This window comes from Xenia sp. Carnegie-2017, unplaced genomic scaffold (genome assembly GCF_021976095.1).
Source record: "Xenia sp. Carnegie-2017 unplaced genomic scaffold, XeniaSp_v1 HiC_scaffold_24, whole genome shotgun sequence".
Taxonomy (NCBI): domain Eukaryota; kingdom Metazoa; phylum Cnidaria; class Anthozoa; order Malacalcyonacea; family Xeniidae; genus Xenia; species Xenia sp. Carnegie-2017.
Genome location: NW_025813487.1, coordinates 590,880 through 615,558, shown reverse-complemented (window position 1 = coordinate 615,558; position 24,679 = coordinate 590,880). Strand labels below are relative to the sequence as shown.

The window sequence follows — 24,679 nt, the reverse complement described above, 5'->3', positions numbered from 1 at the left end:
GTTTTACGGGCGAAAAGCCCCCCCTTGCGATTCGGAAGAAGAGCGTTAAGGCCAAACCCGTTGGGCCGGCGCCTCGTCCAGTTGGTTTCAAAGAGCGACGCTTGCCATCGGATGTTATGCTGCGGTATTTGTATGCGCCTGGCAACCTCGAAGGTGGCGAACGGCGTAGGGCGACCGATCCTATCTGGAGTGTGACCCCACAGCAGGTCGAGCGGGCTGTAGTTGAGGGCAAGAAGCCCGTGTTGTATTTATGAGCGATTGACCTAAGGGCACGTTTGTGCGCTAGAAGCTCCAAGTGGTGCCCTTTGGTACCGAAACAGCGCCGGCTTAGACGATGGGGTCCTGTCACGCTTTTTAACACCTTTGGCTATTTTAACACCTTCGGCTTTCAGGATAGAGTACATCTTGGGACTGAGTCCACAAACTCAGCGATAGGCGCCCCAGCGCACTCGTCCTTCATTTTCCCAGCACCATCTTGTTGGCTGTGCTGAACAGCGGATGCATATCTATGTCAGTGAGTAGCTCGAGCTCCCCCCCCCGTGTGCTTGAGGAGAGCGTCCCAGCTCAGACCGTATAATAAGGGGCCAGGTCTAGCTTGTATTGCTCGAGGCACAGTTTTCGGAAGTTCTCAAATACGTCGGCGAGAAGGAGAACATTAGTCCGAAGGTAGAGGTCGTGGTAGTCACCGAAGGTTGTGAAGCCGAAGGCGTCCCAGACCTTCTTTCTGTGGGCATATTCGTCATCGGTAATGCCTTTAGCGGACAGTTTGCTGTAGAAAGCCTCCTTCGGCGGGAGGGACCCCTCGTCGAATCTAGACCAGCCGTCTATATACTCATAGGGGTAGATCCCCTTGCGGAGCAGGAGGGTACGCGTCTTAGGGTTTGGTCAAGTCACGTTTGGAGGGGTGCCTCTTCGGCAACTGCATTTTCCAGGCTCTCAGATGATAGCTGAAGACCTTCGTTTCATCCCACTAAAGTTCCGTGGGTGACGGGGGAGGGGCCCTTGTGGGACGTTGTGGTCTGCGCCTCAATGACATTTCAGCCAGAAGCTCATCCATGTATGCATCAATTTCATCATCAGTAGACCTGACGGGGCTGCGCTTGCGCGGTTTCGGGATAGGCCTGCTCTTGCGCGGTTTGGGGATTGGCGGAGTGACATTTCTTGGCGTGGGTGTTAAAGCAGCGGGCGCTTGAAGGGCCTTAAGAGAGGCGTTCATTGTATGTCCGCTGATTACACATTGGTCATATAGTTGCAGAAGTTTATTAACAGTATCCATCTCGAGTGTCGCAAATGTCGTTGCTATGCATTAGGGGAGATATTTTTCTGAATCAAAATTAATTCTAAATGTCGAAATTAATTCGGCGAGTACGCTAGCAAACCTTTTTGTTGCTTGTTTCTGTTTAAAACCAAGCATGAGCTGCACCCTATTCGCACCGCAGGCTTTACAAAGGATACTTTCTGCTTGTGTTACGACCCCACACTTACGACATGGTTGTGGAAGTCGCTTCCCTTCCCTTAACCGCCTCATATAAAATCCACAGTATTCACCCATGCAGCTTCGTCCACATGTGGTGAGATTTCCGTATAATAACCACGCACACTTGTTCTTGCTCTGCCTCATGGCTTCCGAATGTTTGGATATACAATATATGAGAATTTATGTCTAAATAAATAATAGACCCCCGAAGGCCGACTGCGCAGGCGCTGGCCGCTCGTCTTTGGCTCCTGCCGTTGTCCTGAGTTTGATCTTTGCGTTATCCGGTACGATTTTTTTGCCGACCTATGTGCTTACTGTGTGCTTACTATGTATGTGAACCACGTACGCGAACTAGGGCTGGGGCGCTTTGATTTGTGTATACTCCTTCTCAAACTGCGAAGTGCGCCAGGACCGGTGCGATTTATTGTCGGGAGCCATGTATACATGTACTTCGTACTGTGTAAGAGAACTAGGGCTGGGGCGTTCAGATTTATGTATGCAGCCTGCCAGGGGGTAAAGTGCGCCAGAACCGGTAGTCTCTATACTACTCAGTATGACGTGGCATCTGTAAATATCAAGTGCATCACTGACTCAGAATTATTTATTATCAAACCTTTTCTTCGTGTAAGAGCCGCAATTTTTATAGTGGATAATTTGAAACAAAAAATGAAACCTACTTTCCAGTCGTGGTATTAAATATAGATTTAAAAGTCACGTATAGAATCATTCAAAAGATTTTCATTTGGAATGGAAATAAACATTGATTTGTTTATAGTCATACTTCATACTACGCAATGCTTTGGTATCAAATTTGTTAAGTTAGAAATATAAATACAAAATCTCGGTTAACTTACATAAAATTACCTTTGTTTTAGAAATAAGACTTCATATACGACGATCGTGTGGACAAAATTATGCCTGCTTTAGTTCTTTACATGTTACGTACCTAACAAAAGATGAGAAATTTAATATAAAAAACGTGACCACATACATATCAGTTAAAAAATGGTGATCATATTTAATTCGTACGTTATTGAAACATCAACTTTTTATCCATATGAGTTTTGTTACATAAATACATTTAAATAACGAAAGAAGATGAAGTGTGAGTCAGGATCTCCTTCAACAAACAATATTATTCTATAACTAAGTATACATCACTGACTACAAACAATTGTTATAGAAATAAAAATACATAAATAAGAACCTCATGCAGAGTTCATAATAAAATTGTGATATATCGAATTCCAAAGAAGTGATGTTAAACGTTATAAAGTTTAACAAGTTTTAACTCAGGAATAGAGAATCATCTATCTAAGACAGGATTTGAGTGTCAATGATTAAGACACGATTTTCGAAACTGTGAATGGATTTTCCCTTCATTAATCAAAAATTCCATACTTGTATATTCTTGTATAAGTCAGTTCTTCTTATAAAAAACCTTTGTTATTAAATAAACCATTGCAAATCATGAATACATATCACACATCAGCTGCACGCAATTATAACTACTTATAATCAATAAGAAACACTGTAGATACAACAGTAAAGGATGCAATAAATGTAAACCTTAACACTGTTAAACTAACATATGAATAAAACTATAATTTCAAAAGCTCACTGTGTTGCATGAATCAACATTACACAAAAATAGATTCTGTCGCGCTCTTCCTCTGTGTGTAAATACATTCTTGCTGTGTTTAACATTTGTTTACTTTTCAAATTTTCTTACTTTTAAAAGAAATGGTTTGTTGTATACAACTATCAATATTTTGCTAGACACACAGAGATTAGTCGAAAGTGGCGTCAGCAAAGAAGGGAGGTGATGCATAATAGGAGATGAGCCTCCTCCCCTACATAAATTTTAACAGGATCCCCTTTTTCCATAGACAAGTATAGTTTATAACAAAATATTCAGCGTCCTACATGTAGAAAATGTTCTCATGTTATTCTTTCTCCCCATACGTTTGAACAGGCTGTACTGTCCTTTACCATGCAGCTTATTGTCAATAGTTAGAAAATTGGTGTATCAACTTAAATATGATTTCTCTTGAATGTTTAGCCATGCATTACATAAACACATTTAAAGGGGAACTCCACCCTCACATAATGTTGGTCTTAAAAGTTCCATTTTTATGCAAAGGTTACTATATTTTGAAAATTTTACATCAGCTATTTTATTTTTGACAAAATCGCATTTTCAAGTGCGCTATTTGAGCTGTTTTGAGGCTTAGCAGCGTGGGCACAGAAAGCGTTAGGAGAAATTATTTTGACGTCATATCGTCAAACCGATTTGGAGTTGTGTTTACAACAAAGTAAAATAATAACGCACAGCCTAGCACAAAAAAACAAAACAATCGCTTATAATGGCTTTTTTGGAAGAACCTCGACGTAATTCACCAATCGATAGTGAAATGGAAGACAATCCAGCAAACAATATTCGGCCATATCAGTTTGAGCCCGAATGGCCGGCTGATGAACACGAAGAAGCTCACCAGTTTGAGGACAACGAAGATCAGGAATTTGTGTATATTGAGGATGAATCTCTTGAATGGTGAGTAATAAAATGTTATATTATTCTAGACCATTGTTTCGATCTCGAAAGAACGTTTGCCGTTTTTGAAGTTGACCACGTCTACACACACATAATACTTCAGATTTTAAAGTTTTTATTGTAAAATACAATCTTTATTGAAATTTTGAAATTTGCTTTTCAAGATCCTTTCTTTTAACATATTCAGGTGTCAATGTGGTAACTGCCAAATAATGGACAATAATGAGGAATGTTTATGCTGCAAAGAGATTTTAATTATTTGTGACAAAAATGTAGAGGCAGTAGAAACGAATGAGACCACCGAAGTCCCTTTGTGCATTACACAACATCCTGGTTTTGAGCCGGTTTGTCTTAACAGGTGGGTTTTACAAACAGCTTGCTACCAGTACAAGCAGCTATATGAGGTAGCATATGATGGGCCCGAAGACAAACTGTACCGCCATATTGCATATAGACAGTTGACAAGATGGTGCTGGGGTATCTTGGGTAGAGAAGTAAGAGTCGTCTTGCCATCATGTTACTCGCATTAGAGAAACATTTCCTCCACCTGGGCCTGCAGAGGAATTTCAATTTGAAAGCTTCCACTATACTGGTTTTGCTATGTTAATATTTAAGAATAAATGTACAAAAGTTGTCTTCACTGATGCAACATCATATTATATCGGCATGGCAAAACCTATTACCATAGCTAACTTCACCACTGACTGATGTTCCTTTACAAGTACCTCTTTCCTGGGTGGATATGATTTAGAAATGTTCTTTGGAAGATTCTCGCCATGATGTACAAGTTCAATCTCCTCAGTTTTGCATGCATTGACAACCTCGGCAAGTAGTATATCAACGTACTGGTATTCTTTCTTTTATTTCATTGCTTTTACAACCGATTGCTTCTTTGTTTGAGCAAAAATCATTTTGTAACGGTCTTGCCATTTGTTTGTCCCTGACTTAATGACTGCTTTATCACAGTTAATATTGTTGTTGTGATCTAATGCTGCTAACTGAGTACGGGCTACCATTCCAGGAAATGAAAAATACTCTCGCTTTGGGCAGTATTTCAGTAAAAGGGAATGGTAAACCTCCAACTCTCCTGTGTGACGAAACTCAGATAGCTTCCACAGGTCTTTTAGAAGCCTCTTGTCACAAATCACCTTCTCTGCAGCAATGTATGCTTGTGAAGTAGGAGATAGCCACTTCTTCTGCTTGTTTGTCTTTCTGTTAATTGTTGGTAGCAACATTGATTAAAATGTGTGTTCCCTCTCCAGAAATGCTTGTTGTTTGTTAAAGGACACATGCAACATAAAATTCGGATTGTTATTTTTGTACCTCACATAAAGGTATAGCTTCAACTAAGAGTTCACCAAAGTTTGAGACTCAAAGGATAGATAAATATTTTTGAAGATATGGAGGTTTAAAGTTGATGCTTTACTGATAACGTATTAAAAATGCCCGACGAGCTAACGACGGCTACCGATTGGAAAAAGGTCGTTGTGACGTAATAGTTGACATTAGCTAAACGCGGTCAATTCCGCGCTTCGTTCAAAATATATTGGTAACTTATTTGCCTGCATTAACAACACGACAATTTAGCATTGAAAATATGGTTTATTGTGCCGCTTTTAATTATAAAAACGGCTTCTTCTAAGAACCATCAAACGCAGCAAAAGATTTGTTTTTTCGCTTCCCGAAAACAAGCGCTTGCGAGATGTTTGGATTGAAAAAATCCGACGCAAAAATTTGAAGCCAACAAAGAGCTCAAAATTGTGCTCGCAACATTTCGAGAGTTCGTGATTCGTGCAAAATTTTGAAGCAATGCAATCAGTAGGATGGACAGCAGGACGGCTTCGCCTTAAGAAGGATGCTGTATCCACGATTTTTTAATACTCTGTGGAACCCACAAGTGTAGCATCGAAAAGGAAGCAGCCAACAAATGTCAGAACTGCATTTGAGAAAAGACGAAGGCTAGAGGTGATTATTATAGTTATAGTTAGCAATATTTGTTTACATTTATCAAAAACTAGGCTATATAGCATTACCAAATTGAGGACAATTTTATAATTTTAGATTATTGACGACGTTCTTGCAGAAAATGACGACTTTCTTGTAGGCGACGACCACGATGTGTCGACATCGGCTCGAAATGTTTGTGCGTTTTACCTCAAAGGAAGTTTGTCTAAGATAAAGATGTCAAAATATATGTAGACAGCGAAATTGAACATTTTGAGGATAGCGCTGTATGGTCTGATACAGAAAGCACGTTGACGATGAGCAATAGCTGCAATGGATCAGACTCTCACTCGTTTTCTTCACTCTCAGGCGTAGGTCCAATGTCATGTGTGTACACATGACATTGCTGTTTTTACGACAGCTTCGTTTGTACACACTGTGGCAAACTCTTCCTCTTGTGTGATACAAATATGATCGCCATGTATCAGAGGATCAGTATTGTTTACCTCTTGGCAACCTATAATTTCCCGTCCTGTACTCATGACCACACAAAAGCCACATTCGCACCTAAAATATAAAGACATTGTTTTTACTTTGGGAAAAACAATGAAGCATTAATAAAATGCAACTAACCATTTAACATTCCAATTCTGTGAATGTATTTATCTTCGCTTTCCGATGACGGAGCATTGTCATTACTATAACCACCTTGCGCGTTGGCCAAAGGCTCAAACATGTAAGGTTGTACCTCATTGTTATTGATGACAATATCATAATCGGCTTCTTCAGAAGAAGAATCCATTAATTTTTGTTAAATAAAAAACAGTAATAGCAAACTACCGAAAGCCGTGCAAGTCGTAGAACGATATAAGAACGAAGCTTGTTTATGTCAACTATTACGTCACTCTTTCCCAGTTCCCAGACTTAAACAATCTCACGGTGTTTTAGCAATGGTCATCGAATATCATGTTTTTACCGATTATAACCCTAAATATCTTTTGAAATATTAGGCGGACGACTTTGAAACTTGGTACGTCTTATTTCACGCTATAGGCATTGCAATAAAATAAAGTTGTCTTCTATCTTGCATGTGTCCTTTAAGGATAGACTTCCATTTTTCCACCAATTCTTTAGCATTCCTGCTACAACTTGCAGAGCACCACCAAAGATGATTAGAAATGGACTTAAACCAATGGGTCAAGTCATCATTTCCCTTAAAGTTAGCCTTTGTTAGTTTTTTTGTGACAGATTTAGACAAATGCCACACATCATATTGATGATCAATATGAGGGTGTTTGTTTTTCATAGCACTGGCAATTTTTGTCACAAATGTGACTTAAAAAAGGGAAATTATGTACAAATAATTAGGAAACTATAACTTCATACATTACGTCAAGGAAACTACACCTAAATTCTATACACGAAAAGCTAATTTTACAATGGTTTTATGTAGGATTATTTCTAACCAAAATGAATCTAAATTACACAACCATGTTTTATTATTATTCAATGTTATTCATGGCAATAGACTGGTTTCACATCAGTAGAAACTGTTGTTAAGGTTGAATTCGGAGGACAAGCAAACGAAGCAAACGGCATTACAGCACAGTTTCCTTACAAATAAACCTTCGTATTTTTAAAAAATAATATTAATCGATATTTAAATTCTATATGTAGTGCGGAAACTGTGCGATAAAGACCTTTATGGATGTGAAACCGTTTTATTAAAACAGAATACAAATAACCAGCTCAATACTTGCATGTAAGCTATAAAAGTTGCTTGTGTATATACCTATGAATAAAAAATTCTGAAGTTTTCGAAAAGAAACATTTTGTGATTAGGAGAAGCATTTTGACGCAAGTTGGTTATGGCTGTGCAATGACTCAAATAGAGCTTTGAGCAGCAATTGACGATATGACGTCAAATACAAGCCGCTGGCATGTTTCTGCTCCCACGCACCAGATGACCTAGCTGCCGCATTTCAACTCATTTTTTGTAAAAATATTGAATCAAACAAACAAAAAAATTGCCGCATATTTATTTTCACGAGACTGACAAAGTTTTAAGACCAACATTATGTGAGGGTGGAGTTCCCCTTTAAATAGCGAACGAAGATGAAGAGTGAGTCAGGATCTCCTTCAACAAACAGTATTAAAACACATTAATGACATCTATGTAGAACATTTTACTTATATAACTAAGTATACATCACTGACTAAAAACAATTGTTATAGAACTAAAAATACATAAATAAGAACTTCATGCAGAGTACATAATAACATTGAAATTAGTCAAATTCTAAAGGACAACTGCTAAATCTTATAAAGTTTCACAAGTTTTAACTCAGGAATAGAGACTCACCTATCTAAGACAGGATTTGAATGCCAATGATTAAGACACGATTTTCAAAACTGTGAATGGATTTTTTCCCTTTATTAATCAAAAATTCCATACACGTATATTTTTGCATAAGTCAGTTCATATTATAAAAAATCTTTGTTATTAAATAAACCATTGTAAATCATGAATACACGGCAAACATCAACTGCACGCAATTATAATTACTTATGATCAATAAAAACACTGTAGATACAACAGTAAAGGATGCAAAGAAAGTAAACCTTAAAAATGTTAAACTAACATGTAACATTTTACAAAAATAGATTTGGTTGCGTTCTTTCTCTGTGTAAATAAATTCTTGCTGTGTTCAACATTTGCTTATTTTACAAATGTTCTCACTTTTAAAATGAATTGTTTGCTCAATACAATTAATAACATTTTGTTAGACACACAGCGATTTGTCAAAAGTGGCGTCGGCAAAAAAGGGAGGTGATGCATGATTGGACATACTATCCTTTCTAAATAAATTTTCACAGGCTCCCATTTTTTCCGTAGACAAGTATGCTATTTCACCTCTCCCATACCTTTGAATGTGTTTTGCTTTCCTTTGTCATGCAGCTTATTGTCAATAGTTAGAAAGTTGGTATATCAACTTAAATATGATTTCTCTTCAATGTTTTGTCGTGCATTATCGAGATGCTTCAGTGGCAAATTTATTATGTAAAGTTAGTAATATAGTTTCAGAAACTCGCTTTACTTTCGACAAATTACCTTCGTTTTAGAAATAAGACTTCATATATGACGACCGTGTAGACAAAATTATGCTTGCTTTAGTTCTTTACACGTCACATATCTTACAAAGATGAGAGATTTAATATAAAGAACGCGACTACATACATATCAGTTTGACAATGGTGATCATAATTCATACCTTATTGTAACATCAATCTTTTATCCATGTAAGTTTTGTCCCATAAACACATTCAAATAGCGAACGAAGATGAAGAGTGAGTCAGGACCTCCTTCAACAAACAGTTTTATAAATTATCAATGACGTCTATGTAGAACATTCTAATTATATAACTAAGTATACATCACTGACATAATGACATTGAAATTAGTCAAACTCTAAAGGACTACTGCTAAATCTTATAAAGTTTCACAAGTTTTAACTCAGGAATAGAGACTCGCCTATCTAAGACAGGATTTGAATGCCGATTATTAAGACACGATTTTCGAAACTGTGAATGAATTTTTTCCTTCATTAATCAAAAATTCCATACATGTATATTCTTGCATAAGTCAGTTCTTATTATAAAAAACCTTTGTTATTGAATAAACCATTGTAAATTATAAATACATGTCAAACATCAACTACACGCAAGTATAATTACTTATGATCAATAAAGACACTGTAGATACAACAGTAAAGGTTGGAATGGAAGTAAACCTTAAAACTGTTAAACTAACATGATCAAAAGTATAATTTTAAAAGCACACTGTGTTGCATGAATCAACATTTCACAAAATAGATTAGGTTGCGTTCTTTCTCTGTGTATGCAGCCTGCCAGGGGGTGAAGTGCGCCAGAACCGGTAGTCACTATACTACTCAGTATGACATGGCATCTGTGAATGTCAAGCGCATCACTGACTCAGAATTATTTATTATCAAACCTTTTCTTCGTGTAAGAGCCGCAATTTTTATAGTGGATAATTTGAAAAAAAAATTGAAACCTACTTTCCAGTCGTGGTATTAAATATAGCTTTAAAAGTCACGCATAAAATCATTCAAACGATTTTCATTTGGAATGGAAATAAACATTGATTTGTTTATAGTCATACTTCATACTACGCAATGCTTCGGTATCAAATTTGTTAAGTTAGAAATATAAATACAAAATCTCGGTTGACTTACATAAAATTACCTTTGTTTTAGAAATAAGACTTCATATACGACGATTGTGTGGACAAAATTGTGCTTGCTTTAGTTCTTTACATGTTACGTACCTAACAAAAGATGAGAAATTTAATATAAAAAACGCGACCACATACATATCAGTTAAAAAATGGTGATCATATTTAATTCGTACATTATTGAAACATCAACTTTTTATCCGTATGAGTTTTGTTACATAAATACATTTAAATAACGAAAGAAGATGAAGAGTGAGTCAGGATCTCCTTCAACAAACAATATTATTCTATAACTAAGTATACATCACTGACTAAAACAATTGTTATAGAAATAAAATACATAAATAAGAACCTCATGCAGAGTTCATAATAAAATTGAGATATATCAAATTCAAAAAATGCTGTTAAACGTTTTAAAGTTTAACAAGTTTTAACTCAGGAATAGAGAATCATCTATCAAAGACAGGATTTGAGCGTCAATGATTAAGACACGATTTTCGAAACTGTGAATGGATTTTCCCTTCATTAATCAAAAATTCCATACTTGTATATTCTTGTATAAGTCAGTTCTTATTATAAAAAGACCTTCGTTATTGAATTACCTATTGTAAATTATGAATACATTTTAATTATCAACTGCACGCAATTGTAAATACTTTTGATCAATAAAAAACACTATACATATAACAGTAAAGGATGCAATAAAAGTAAACCTTAACACTGTTAAACTAACATATGAATAAAAGTACAATTTTAAAAGCTCACTGTTTTGCATGAATCAACATTTCAAAATAGATTCGGTCGCGCTCTTCCTCTGTGTGTAAATACATTCTTGCTGTGTTTAACATTTGCTTATTTTTCAAATTGTCTTACTTTTAAAAGAAATGGTTTGTTGTGTACAACTATCAACATTTTGCTAGACACACAGAGATTAGGCGAAAGTGGCGTCAGCAAAGAAGGGAGGTGATGCATAATAGGATATGTGCCCCCTCCCCTACATAAATTTTTACAGGATCCCCTTTTTCCATAGAAAAGTATAGTTTATAAAGAAAAATTCAGCGTCCTACATGTAGAAAATGTTCTCATGTTATTCTTTTTCCCCATACGTTTGAACTAGCTGTACTGTCCTTTACCATGCAGCTTATTGTCAATAGCTAGAAAGTTGGTGTATCAACTTAAAGATGATTTCTCTTGAATGTTTAGTCATACTTTATCCAGATGCTGCTTCATCTAATTTGTTATGTCGGTAATGTAGTTCTAAAATATCGCTTAATTTTTCTAAACTTACCTTCTTTTTACATAAACACATTTAAATAGGGAACGAAGATGAAGAGTGAGTCAGGACCTCCTTCCACAAACAGAACTATAAATTATCAATTACATCTATGTAGAACATTCAAGTTATATAACTAAGTATACATCACTGACTAAAAACAATTGTTATAGAAAGGAAAATACATAAATAAGAACCTCATGCTGAGTACATAATAACATTGAGATTACTCAAATTCCAAAGGATTTTTAATAAATCTTATAAAGTTTCGCAAATTATAACACTGGTTTAGAAAATCACTTATTTAAGACAGGATTTGAATATCAATGATTATGACACGATTTTCGAAACTGTGAATGGATTTTTCCCCTTTATTAATCAAAAATTCCATAAATGTATATTTTTGCATAAGTCAGTTCATATTATAAAAAACCTTTGTTATTGAATAAACCATTGTAAATTATAAATACATGTCAAACATCAACTGCACGCAAGTATAATTACTTATGATCAATAAAGACACTGTAGATACAACAGTAAAGGATGCAAGGAAAGTAAACCTTAAAAATGTTAAACTAACATGTAAAATTTCACAAAAATAGATTTGGTTGCGTTCTTTCTCTGTGTAAATAAATTCTTGCTGTGTTTAACATTTGTTTATTTTACAAATTTTCTCACTTTTAAAATGAATAGTTTGCTCAATAAAATTAATAACATTTTGTAAGAAACAGAGCGATTAGTAAAATGTGGAGCCGGTAAAAAAAGGGAGATGATGCATGATTGGACATACTATCCTTTCTACATAAATGTTCACAGATTCCCATTTTTTCCGTAGACAAGTATGCTATTTCACCTCTCCTATACCTTTGAACGTGTTTTGATTTCCTATACCATGCAGCTTATTGTCAATAGTTAGAAAATTGGTACATCAACTTAAATATGATTTCTCTCGAATGTTTAGTCATGCATTATCGAGATGCTTCAGTGGCAAATTTTTTATGTAAAGTTAGTAAGATAGTTTCTGAAACTCGCTTTACTTTCGACAAATTACCTTCGTTTTAGAAATAAGACTTCATATATGACGACTGTGTTGACAAAATTATGCTTGCTTTAGTTCTTTACATGTCACAAACTCAACAAACGGATGAAAGATTTAATATAAAGAATGCAACCACATACATATCAGATTAAAAATGGTTATGATAGTTCATACCTTATTTAAACATCAATCTTTTATCCTTATGAGTTTTGTTACATAAACACATTTGAATAGCGAACGAAGATGAAGAATGAGTCAGGACCTCCTTCAAATAAACAGTTTATAACTAAGTATACATCACTGACTAAAAACAATTGTTATAGAAATAAAAATACATATATAAGAACCTTTTGTAGAGTACATAATGACATTGAAATTAGTCATATTCTAAAGGAGTACTGCTAAATCTCATAAAGTTTCACAGGTTTTAACTCAGGAATAGAGACTCACTTATCTAAGACAGGATTTGAATGCCAATGATTAAGACACGATTTTCGAAACTGTGAATAGATTTTTCCCTTTTCTAATCAAAAATTCCATAAATGTATATTCGTGCATAAGTCAGTTCTTCTTATAAAAAATCTTTGTTATTGAATAAACCATTGTAAATTATGAATACATATCAAACGTAAAATCACGCAAGTATAATTACTTATGATCAATAAAAACACTGTAGATATAACAGTAAAGGTTGTAATGAAAGTAAGCCTTAAAACTGTTAAACAAACATAGATTCGATTGCGTTCTTTCTCTGTGTAAATAAATTTTTCCTGTGTTCAACATTTGTTTATTTTACAAATGTTCTTACTTTTAAAATAAATGGTTTCCTGAATACAATTAACAGCATTTTGTTAGACACACAGCGATTTGTGAAAAGTGGCGTCGGCAAAAAAAGGAGGTGATGCATGATTGGACATATTATCCTTTCTACATAAATGTTCACAGATTCCCATTTTTTCCGTAGACAAGTATGCTATTTCACCTCTCCCATACCTTTGAACGTGTTTTGCTTTCCTTTGTCAAGCAACTTATTGTCAATAGTTAGAAAGTTGGTATATGAATTTAGATATGATTTCTCATGCATGTTCAGTCATACTTTATCACGATGCTGCTTTAGCTACTTTCTTATGTCGGTAATGTAGTTGTAAAATATAGCTTAATTTTTCTAAAATGACTTCCATTTTAGAAGTAAGACGACCGTGTGAACAAAATTATGCTTGCTTTAGTTCTTTACATGTCACATCCTCAACAAACGTTTGAAAGATTCAATATAAACAACGCGACCACATACATATCAGTTAAAAAATGGTGATGAAAGTTCATGCCTTATTGTAACATCAATCTTTTATCCACATGAGTTTTGTTACATAAACACATTTAAATAACGAACGAATATAAAAGAGTGAGTCAGGATCTCCTTCAACAAACAGTATTATGAAACATTAATGACATCTATGTCAGAGTATAGTGAATATACAGTAGGTCCACTTCGTGTGCAACTGGATGCTGTATATTTAATTTGATTACCACATGCGTAAAAACATATTTGTGGCAGGAAAATTTCAATAAAGTGGCTCTACTGTATGTTCTTCTATAGTGTGTATATGTAGAAAATCTCAGTTATATAACTAGGTATAAATCATTGACTATTTTGCGTTATATAAATCTTTCGTATGAGCTCCGAACGTGAGTTCAATGTACTAGAACACTGTTAAATTTTGTGATTATTTTATTCACTAGCGAAGAAGTTATTTACAATAGTCGTGAGTATTCTCTCTGTTAGAATTTATTTACAGGCTTTTTATATATTTCAAGGTGCAGTTATTACAAGGCGGATAATGTACTTGAAATTTGAGTAGTTTTACGTAATTATATAGTTAAGTGCGTAAGTTAAAGTAGCGCGTTTGAGTAAGTGTAGGATTGGCTATTTCCTCTTTTGCTAATACATAAATCTAAATGAATAATATACGCACGTTATGTACGTCACTACAGGAGCCCCAGGCTAGTGTCAAAATTAATGAAATTAATGAGAAACGATAGAAATATAGCGTTGAGGAAAACGGACACAACGACCAGAGCGTGTTTGTTTTATTTGTGTTGCTGTAGTTTGACAGTTCTCTTTGTCCTTTTTGGCAGCTTCATGCGTATGGGTGTGACCAGGGGAACTGGGCGTAGGAGGAGCGAGATGTGCAGGCTTGAGACGATGTCGCCGCGTCTATTGTCTGGCGTTGTAGTTTGACCGTAGCGATGTATGGAAAGTACAAGGTTGAACACATTTTCGGGCAGCGGCGCCGAATTGGGCGTGATACCAGCAATAACCATTATAAGATGGTCTGTGATTGGGATCATTCGGTTGCCGATTACGAGAGCGAGGCGGACGGTCATTGACATCGGACGATGAAGGGAAACAAAGATTGAGAGCCTGTACTGACGCAGCAAGATCAGAAACGGTCTTGCGAAGTTGATGAAGCTCCCCAGATTTGGCAGATGTGTCAACAGTAGGGTCTTTTGCGAGTAAGTGTAGGATTGGCTATTTCCTCTATTGCTAATACATAAATCTAAATGAATAATATACGCACGTTATGTACGTCACTACAGGTTGTTCCAGAAACCAACATTCCATTAAATGAAATAGATCCTGATGAGCAGCAAAGAACCATTAATCCTTTAAGTCCTTCTAATCATAATGGTGCTGACATATACATTGAGATGCTTCAGTTTGTAAATACCAGACTGCACCAGGAAGACGAGTGACATCGAGAACTCACAAAACAACAAAAGCTACTTGACCTATTGTTTTTTAATGTCAATTCAGATAAAACAAAAGAAGATATGTATGGCAAGGAAGGCTATAAATTTTTCATTATGTTGATTATTCAAACATTTTAGCAGAAAACGCTTTTTAGCATATAAATGCTGATGCACTGACAGAACAAAATTTAATGAAACATTAACATATTCACTTTAAGTTTTTAACTATAAAAATGATATCCAAAACAAAGAATAAAAATATTTCAATTTTGTGCATCATCCATATTAGCTGTAACAAGCTATGTTATTGCTGAAAGAAATGTATAAACTGTTCCAAGATCAAATATTCGTAAATCCTCTTGAACCAAATTGCAAAGCTCTATCCAGTTTAGCTTTCAGTTCATCAAAGTTTTCATAACATGGAAGAACTAACAAATGAAAACAAGTTCTACTTTCTGGGGGCAGATTACGATCTTTTGTTCTGTCAACTTTGAGATGCAGGATTGCATCATTTGCAGGCAGTAAATCACACCCAGTCCTAAAAGACAAAAGATCTTTAAGATTTGCCCCTAGGAATGGACAGGTATTAAAGTATTAATATAACTAGTACCTCAAACAGTTAAACATTTAAGTTTTTGTTGGAGAAAGCAAAGGTCCAATTTAAAAACAAGAAAATATTACTGACATTGATATTGTTCAAACAGATAAAGTTACTGCTGCTTCAACATATAATATATAATCAGTTGTGGTGCAAATATTAAAAAACAAACCATATTCACACAAAAAAATACATAGACTGACTACTACCACTTACAACCTTCCCTGCATCTTTCCACCAAAACGCTTACCACTAGTTGTCGCATCAATTAGATCAATGTATAGTTTCAAAAACAACATCAGTTGATTACAATGAAGGCCTCCTTCTTTTCTTTAATTTCAATAATTCTTTTTAAGTGATCTTCATTAATAAGAGAAGCAGTTGATTGTGGAAAAAGTTGTGGTTGAACAACATCTTTTTTTTTCTTCAGGAAATCAACCAGTCCAAACTCATTCATTCCATCAGCTAGATCTTCAACTCTGATTTTCTACGGGTGATGACAGCATGTAACATGATTTGCTGGGCAATAACATGACGATTTGCACCAGAGAATGATGTATCTAAAATTGAAGCTTCAGTTCTGTACTGAGTTAAAACATCTTTCAATGCAGTTCCAGAAGCTTCATCTTTACCAAGGCTGTTCAACTATGTTATAAAACACAGGATTAGCTCAAACAAAATACTGAAAAGCAATGCTTAGATGCAATAAAACTTTTCAAACCTCATTCAATGCAATCCTCAAGTCAATGTCAGGTACCACAACTTCTATTAAAGGAATCTCATCGTTGTCACATACCAAATAATCAACAACTACTTTAGAAATTCCAAATAGTGGTGATCCAGCATGTAGGAAAGAATGTGCAATCATTCTTCCAATGCACTTATAGAAGCCTGTACTTCTCAAAAGTGAGTTGGCTACAGGAACTTTATGGTCATTTTCTCCTTCAAAAACAAGAGTTTTGGCCTTTCTTCACCATCCAGTGGAAAACCATCAAGAATCATTTTCATTACTAGGCTTAAAAGTTTTCGCATAGGACCACTGCCAACTGAAGTTTCGTTTTCAAACTTTACACTGAACCGAGCACACAACTTACTACTGTGATTCTTGTAAATTCCCAAAATGTCATTGGCAAAGTCACTTGCTATGCAGTTGACAAAAACTCAAAAAACTGGACTGTCACTGACAATTGTAGCATCTCGATACTCTTCAATGATACTCTTCTTTTGTTCTTAAATAGAAAACCAGTCAAATGATTATTGTAGCAATACAACCCAGCAAAGTATTTGCTAGACTAAGCTTACCAATATCACAACTTCTACACCTAAGTACAACATGCAAAAATCACAATAAGCATGTTCAACTTTGTTCATATTGAGACCAAATTGTGCTGCAGGAGCATATTGCCAGTTAAAACAACAAGCTAAAAGTCATACATGAAGCAAAGCATCATTTTTAACCAATCAAGAAAACTATATCAAATCATTTACAACTCGTTTCTTTTGAAAATAATTTAGATAAATGCAGCAATTATGATGCATTTATAAGTGTTTAGCAGCATGTATGTACCTACTAATTTCTTCATACCTTCTTGCAGAAGAACTGCTGTTGCCTGTTGAAGATTTTCTGAATCTGAGTCTGCGCTATCAACAGCACCATAATTAGGCATCTCCTCTTTAAGCACATACTCGTACTTTACAAGACGAGGGGAGTGCAACACTGCACATCAACTCCATCATTTAACCATATAAAAAATCATTACTCACTCTTTCAACGCTCAATGGCATACTATGTAGACTAACGCTGTCTTGTTCTTTGGTTTCTTCAACTGTTTCTTGAGGCATTTCCTTCAATGTTTCACTCAAACCTTTTGACGATTGCTGGCCATCTTGTTCGTCCTCGTCTAAAAAATAATACGGAAAATTTTCACTTGTTACTCAAAGAATGCAAGCTGTTGGTTCGTACGAGTTAAATATTCACACGAGCTATATTGCAATATGCAAGCTTTTGCTTAATATGAGCTTTTGGTTCAAATGAACTTTTTTAAAATGCGAGCTTTAGCTTACCATGAAACATTTTCCAATCTTATAATTACCTTATAATGTAGAAGTTCAGACTCAGAATTATATATATATCATTTAGTATTGTAGTAATTGTACTATTGTTCGAGCCTCGAATTAAAATCAATACCGATGAAGATGTACTCTGAAATACCTTCCATTATGTTCCTTTTTCAAAGCCATCCAAAAATTCATAGCTTAAAATTAATCTTGAAGTGACTTTTTATTGTAAATATTTAAAATTAGGTTTTGGTTGTTGTCAGGACGACGTTATTTCCCATCCTTCAGAATGTCATTATATAAAATGCGCTGCCCACGACCATTGCAGACTGGGCGAAGCAAAGCGTTCTCTTCAGGTTTCTGACTTCAAGCAAAGCTGTAAAATTGTCGAGGACATTTTCTATCACGTCTGAAAGTATACCTCGGTCTTCTAAAGCTTTAGTTTATTCAGAATATGGCGACCCAACTAAGGTTATCAGGCAAAAATATTCCTGTGAACTGTGAATTTTACGTTGAAAGTGGTTAAGTTGTTCTGTAGTCAGTGCCGACGATTTTACACATGGCAATTCATGCAAGGATTTAGTGCTAGCTCCTTCACATGCATGTCAATTTTATTATCAATATCAAAGAAGCACTCCACATTAACAAAACTAACCCTGACCTCAATGTTCAAGTTTTTAAATTCAATACAATATTTAGTTATAATACGCTCGGACGCTCCCCATTAATTTATCTTATTTCCTTATTATTGTTGTAATTTATGTATCATATTACTTTTATATAAACCTTGTATGATTTATTATTTCACTTATACTGAAGATGGCATCATGAGATGTCGAAACATGTCTATTTTAAAAAAACTCGTGTAAATTAAATGCGCATTAGCAATAGTGCTTCTACGAAATTATCAATAAATTATCCAAGTTTTGGAGAGGCTGTCTCTGTCTGTGAACATACTGCAACCTCATCTGGATCTGCCACTGATTTCTACTTTGATTTTGTAGTCTACAAGATTATCCTTTACCAGAATTCAACAGAGAAAGTGTTTTTCTAAAAATGTTGGCTTCACCTGTCAATCCAGCTGATTTGAATGTGCTTCAAGGTGGGGAGTGCAATTGATACCATTATATGCATGCCTCCCCTTGAAATTCTTAGTCCGTCACTTTTTATTTAGGATTGTCTCCCATCAAACCTTCTCTCCCTGCAGCTGGTGGTAACGAGGGTGTTGGCGAAGTGTTGGCAGTTCGTGATGATGTGAAGTCTGTCCGTGTTGGAAACTGGGTATTAATAGCAAATGCTGGACTTGGTATTAGCCAATGATATGACTTAACTCGATTACACTTTATCAGCAAGTAGTTTTATTGTCTTTTTGATACAAATTGATCTATAAGAGGACAGACGCACGGAATTGAGGTCACAGAAAATTCCTTGTTTTTAAATGACAAACGAACGGAGAATTTATTTGAATATTTACCTGAATATATCCCTGAATGGGCAAATAAAGAAATTAAGTATGCCTAGTTGAAGCATTGGACGTATTTGAGCAAAAAGAAGAGAAAAAATCCGGTTTTCAAACATTGATTTGCCCGGCGGCTCGTGGCCACTCAATTTTTATCACAATGACGTCATACCCGTGTATCTATAACTGTATAGACAACGGTTAAATGTTATCTATTTGTTAAATATAAACAACCAAATTATCCAACCATACATTTTTGTTAAAAAGTAAATCATCAACATGAAATTTGTTCAGAGATACAATACATAATAATAAGTTTGACAGAGCATCTTACAGAAGTAGTCAAATCTAGAGGATGCCCTGTTTAAATTACAATTCATTTATGAAGGTTACAAGTAGAATCTTAGAAAGGAATAAACAAATATTCATGATCAATTAGTATAGAAGCGCTCTTTTTAAATACAAGTCATTTGTGTTATAAAAAGCAATTATACATCGTTTCAGATTATTGCAAAACATAGATAATGTTTTACATTCTTTAATAGCAGGAGGTAAGACATTCCAAGAAATAGTACCGATAAATTTAAAAGATCTTTTGCAAAATTGGTCCAAATTTATTTTTGGTAAATATAGATAATTTCTTAAAGATTGCCTGGTAGAATAAGTATACTTCTTCTATAGAAAACTATAGTAGGTGGAAACAAGCAACCATCCTTACGACCATCAACATCTATATGCAATTTTCTCAACAGCTTTTTGAATTTAATATTAAAGTTTGAGTTGATGTATTTATTCAGGAACATTAAGTTTTAAAAATTGAATTATGCATTTTAAACCGTCAACAATAGCAAAAGTTCCTGTATTGGAATGCATAGTTATATTAGGCATAAAATAATGTGTAAAATTCAGCGCATATTTCACCACTCTTTAAATCTACAGCAACCAATAACCGACCACGCACTCCAATGCAATAAGATTTGTGTACGACTAGGTTGGAGACCAAAAAATATTTACTGACATCATGCATAATCGCATTCACATCACCATTCTCGTGAACATCAATTACATAAATGCCCATACTTTTGATGTCTTTGGAAAATGTTATGACTGCTTGTTTACTATCACTTATACAGCAGTTGAACTTTAGATCATTTACAGTGATCTGTTGTGGACCAATTTTTTCAATTAGAGCTGTTATGGGTATTTGTGCAGTATGCCAAGGTTTCAAGTAAAGTTCATTGTTGTTATTTCCCCATTTCCATAATGTGTATTCTGTTTTGTTTACAGTTAAAATAACAGAATTATCATGTGATACAGCTGCTGCTTTAAATTTTGAACTATCAACAGGAAGTCTTTTGTTGTATTGTATCTTACCCTTGGTAATTCTAACAACTTGGACAAAATCTTGTTCGTCAATACAAACTAAGACATCACCAAATGTTAAGATTTTCTTAGGTTTAAATCCAATGTTAACATGCTTTGCTTTAGTAGAATCTACAAAATTTTCAGACGAAGTTGGTATCTTCGTAAGATGATCAGAATCATCCCATATCCACAGTAAACCATCCGACCACCAACATACTAATGCATCTTTCAGTTGCATTGGTACAGTTTGAATAATAGTGCAACGTTCAATGCTCCAAATATGAATGTTGACGTGGTCACTAACAGCGAAAGAAGCCAAAAAAGATCCATCCGGTGAAAAACAACAACATTCAATTTTAAATTTATCAAAGATAAATGAAGGTCTCCAAAGATGATCAGTCTTGAAAATTTTAAGCTTGGAAAAATACGGCACAACGTAAAATTCCTTAAACGAGATTGGATGGACTTTGGTAAGAGTCCTATCAACACATGGACACCAAACATTTGGTAAACAAAACTCGATTACTCCTTGGTCGTTGTATTTTGTCAACTGAGTGATTTCAGAAAGCTTTCCATTCTGGTTTGTATGATAATAAATACAATCACGATAATGGTGGGTTTTCATTAAATGTAAAGGTACTGGATATTCCTTCTTACTTAAAAAAATATCGATTGCCTTTGGGAATTGAAAAACATACGAAGTCTCGACAAATTCTGAACATTTAACGGTGTATTGTAGTTTTTGGTAATCAACAACGCAGCGTCGATCGATTCTTTGCAAAGTTAATGAATTCCACGCAGTGAACACATCTTTAGAATGTTCAAAGCAATGTTTTACACATAATGCTGTAATAAACAAACCAGAATCTAAGAAAGAGCAACGATTAACGACATCATCTGACTGTAAACATAATAACAAACGTCCATTGTTAACGTCCCATAACTTTACTTCAGTAGATCCATCACTAGTTACCAGTCTATTTCCGGTAGGTGAAAAGGAGCAACAACAGATGTTTCCACGTACAAAACTAAATTTCATTAATGCTGAATAGTCATAGATGTCATACTGGGATTTAAATGTGTCTACATCATCTACATTATCCCACTTATCTAACCTTGAATCATCGAGTGCAGTGCCGAGGGTCCATCGTTGTTTAAATTCAGGAAGTTCAGAAATAGATATTTGACCATTTTCATATCCTACAGCAAGAAGTTCTTCATTGGACGACACACAAAGAGATGTAACGTTAGCGCGCAAGGAGACAGTCAAATGATGATGGTTTGTTAAATATGTTGAGTCTAAATCCTCAAACCAAACAAACTTTCCTTGTCTCAATAAATCCCTTGCCAATAATCCATTTTCTTTACTGCCATGAATTCTGTTTGCAATAATTTGTGAATAAAAAAAGTTTTCATCAAACTTTTGCATCGCATTTTTATGTGTCGTAAGCAAATCAATTAGTGCTTCTTCAATTACATCTTTTTTCAAGAAAGTACGTAGCTCCTTAATGATTTCAAACAATTCAGAGCTAATGGTATACATGTCAATGTTTTCCACACCCATTAACCTCGCACAAACCACTTTGACATCTACTGCCCAGCTAACGTCAACATTTTCGCCACATTTTGACATATGATAGATTCCATTCTTCAAAGCATATTTAATCATAACAGTGTTCATCTGATCTTCAAAAATGTTCATCGACTTAATTTGTTCAAACACTTTCTCACAAGCATGCCATAAGAACTTATGACCATTTTTTGGATCAACTGTAAACTCATGCTGTTCGTAACCATCTGATTTCAACCAATCAATGAGAGATTTGTGATACACGGTTAAACAATCATCGTAAACTGGCAAAATTTGAGATAACGGTTCAATGATTTTACTGCGGACTTCAAACTTGATGTCACCAGAAAAACCTAAATAGCTAAACAGGAAATTAAAACTCCCGAGAGGCAGCCAACAATTCAAGAAATTGCATGAAAGTAGTTTCTGAGATAACAAACCTTCTTAACAATTCTTTTACTCTTTTGAATTGCTTTGTGTAAACACCACTTAACCCACTAGGGACCAATTGTTTAATATTCTCGAAAGTTATCTTAAATTTTCCTTTTTTTAAGCTTTCTTGTGCGTGGTAAGCGTACAGAAACGAACCCTCGCATTTTTCAACTAACAAACGAAAAACCTTGTCGTTATAACTGAAGCAATAATCGTCATAACTGTCATCACTGTCATCACTGTCATCACTGTCTTTGTCAGAAGTCATTAATGATGAAATTAACATTCAACTCATGTGCTAAATACTTGCACAGATCGTATTTGTTCTTTGTATCATGAGGTTTAGTTTTATTTCTACAGGATTCATGTCTTTCAACTCCTTTGAACAGGAAGTTCTGGACGACTGGTGATGAAGATTTTAATCCATTTAGGCAGTCGGCCAAATTCATCAGTAATCATTTCCAATAATTCACTTTTGCCCTCTACTTGGCTTTCATCTAAGGCATCAATAACCAAAAGCATTTGTTCATGATCTTCCAATGAATGCAATGGGTTATTTAATAAAACAAGGAATTTATCGGTGATCGATTCTTTGGAATTATTTCTCTGTAATTCTTCATTCAGTTTACTTTTAAAATTTGATATTGTATCACACATGCTACTGGCCAATGATTCTATCAATATTCGAGGATTTCTATAATCTGATCTATTATATCTGCAGAAATGAGAAGCAGCAAGTTTCTTCTTTTCAGAATATCGTCGACACACCTCAGCAGCAAACACACTTTTACCAACGCCAGGACCGGCAATCAAAATCATGACATTAGAAGCATTTCACTTCTATCGTTAAACCATGTGTCGAGTTTTCAAATAACCATTGTCTAGTGCCTTTAAGGTATTTCTTGTTAAGTTCTTTTATAAGACCATTAAAACTACACTTTCCAAGCTTCTGAATATCTGAGCATATTTTGTCCTGTATCATTTCTCTTACTCCAACAACATCAGCTTTTGTTGCCATCACTTGTGAAATTTCATCTACATCAGCTTTTGTTGACATCACTTGTGTAATTTCAGCTACATCAGCTTTTGTTGCCATCACTTGTGTAATTTCAGTTACATCAGCTTTTGTAGCCATCTCTTGTGTAATTTCAGCTACATCAGCTTTTGTTGCCATCTCTTTTGTAATTTCAGCTACATCAGCTTTTGTTGCCATCTCTTGTGTAATTTCAGCTACACCAGCTTTTGTTGCCATCTCTTGTAATTTCAGTTACATCAGCATTTGTAGCCATCTCTTGTGTAATTTCAGCTACATCAGCTTTTGTTGCCATCTCTTGTGTAATTTCAGCTACATCAGCTTTGTAGCCATCCCTTGTGTAATTTTAGCTACATCAGCTTTTGTTGACACAATTTCTTTAATTTCCTCCACGTCATTTTTATATTTTCCACATCTTCTTTTGTTTTCTCAGCAACAGTGCACCAGTTTTTTAACATTTCAATATAATTTGCCTCATCAGCAGTGAGTGGAGCTTTCTTTAATTCATCTATTTCAGTTTGTTGAATACCCAGACCAACCAATGCTTTTGAAATTTTCTGCCACAAGTACTCAAACTCACTATCATCTACACTAGTTTTAGTTATGTGACCGTAAACTTCGTTTCGATAAAACTTTATTCTTGCAATGTCTGCTGAGACTGAGGTATCTGAAGAGGAAGGAAGATTATTCCATCCACCATGTGGCGCTGTTAGATTACATATATTTCTCAACAAGACAGTCAATAATGAAATATCAAAGTTTTCAATGTCAGGTGAACCAGTTGACGGGTAAAGGAGGTTCCATTGCTCCTTGCTGATGACTTTGAATTTTATTGATGTCAATTTACTCTTGATAGAAGGATCATTAAGTT

The 24,679-nt window shown here is 35.0% G+C and overlaps 2 protein-coding genes across 13 annotated transcripts in view; both read right to left on the bottom strand.

The window, feature by feature from the left end:
• The window catches only part of LOC124451417, a 115,155-nt gene that overhangs the window by 82,175 nt on the left and 8,301 nt on the right, over window positions 1-24,679 (bottom strand). For 3 of the 12 annotated variants that reach the window (XM_047002022.1, XM_047002021.1, XM_047002035.1), the window contains exons 1-5: window positions 12,717-12,805; window positions 11,519-11,593; window positions 10,242-10,323; window positions 9,248-9,338; window positions 2,342-2,423 (exon numbers count right to left, since the gene is read on the bottom strand). The gene's annotated coding sequence lies outside the window, so the exon portion shown is untranslated. Of the gene's footprint in view, window positions 1-2,341; window positions 2,424-8,337; window positions 8,378-9,087; window positions 9,219-9,247; window positions 9,339-10,231; window positions 10,324-10,406; window positions 10,495-11,518; window positions 11,594-12,554; window positions 12,611-12,716; window positions 12,806-24,679 lie in introns of those variants that run through there. The other 9 variants (XM_047002029.1, XM_047002026.1, XM_047002023.1 and 6 more) reach the window with 9 other exon arrangements.
• LOC124451156 lies at window positions 358-23,043 on the bottom strand. Its single transcript, XM_047001785.1, has 4 exons — window positions 22,784-23,043; window positions 20,252-22,722; window positions 16,982-16,987; window positions 358-367 (listed from the first exon to the last, which is right to left on the bottom strand). The coding sequence occupies exons 1-2, from the start codon at window positions 23,041-23,043 to the stop codon at window positions 20,289-20,291; spliced, it is 2,694 nt and encodes an 897-aa protein (XP_046857741.1). The 3' UTR covers window positions 358-367; window positions 16,982-16,987; window positions 20,252-20,288.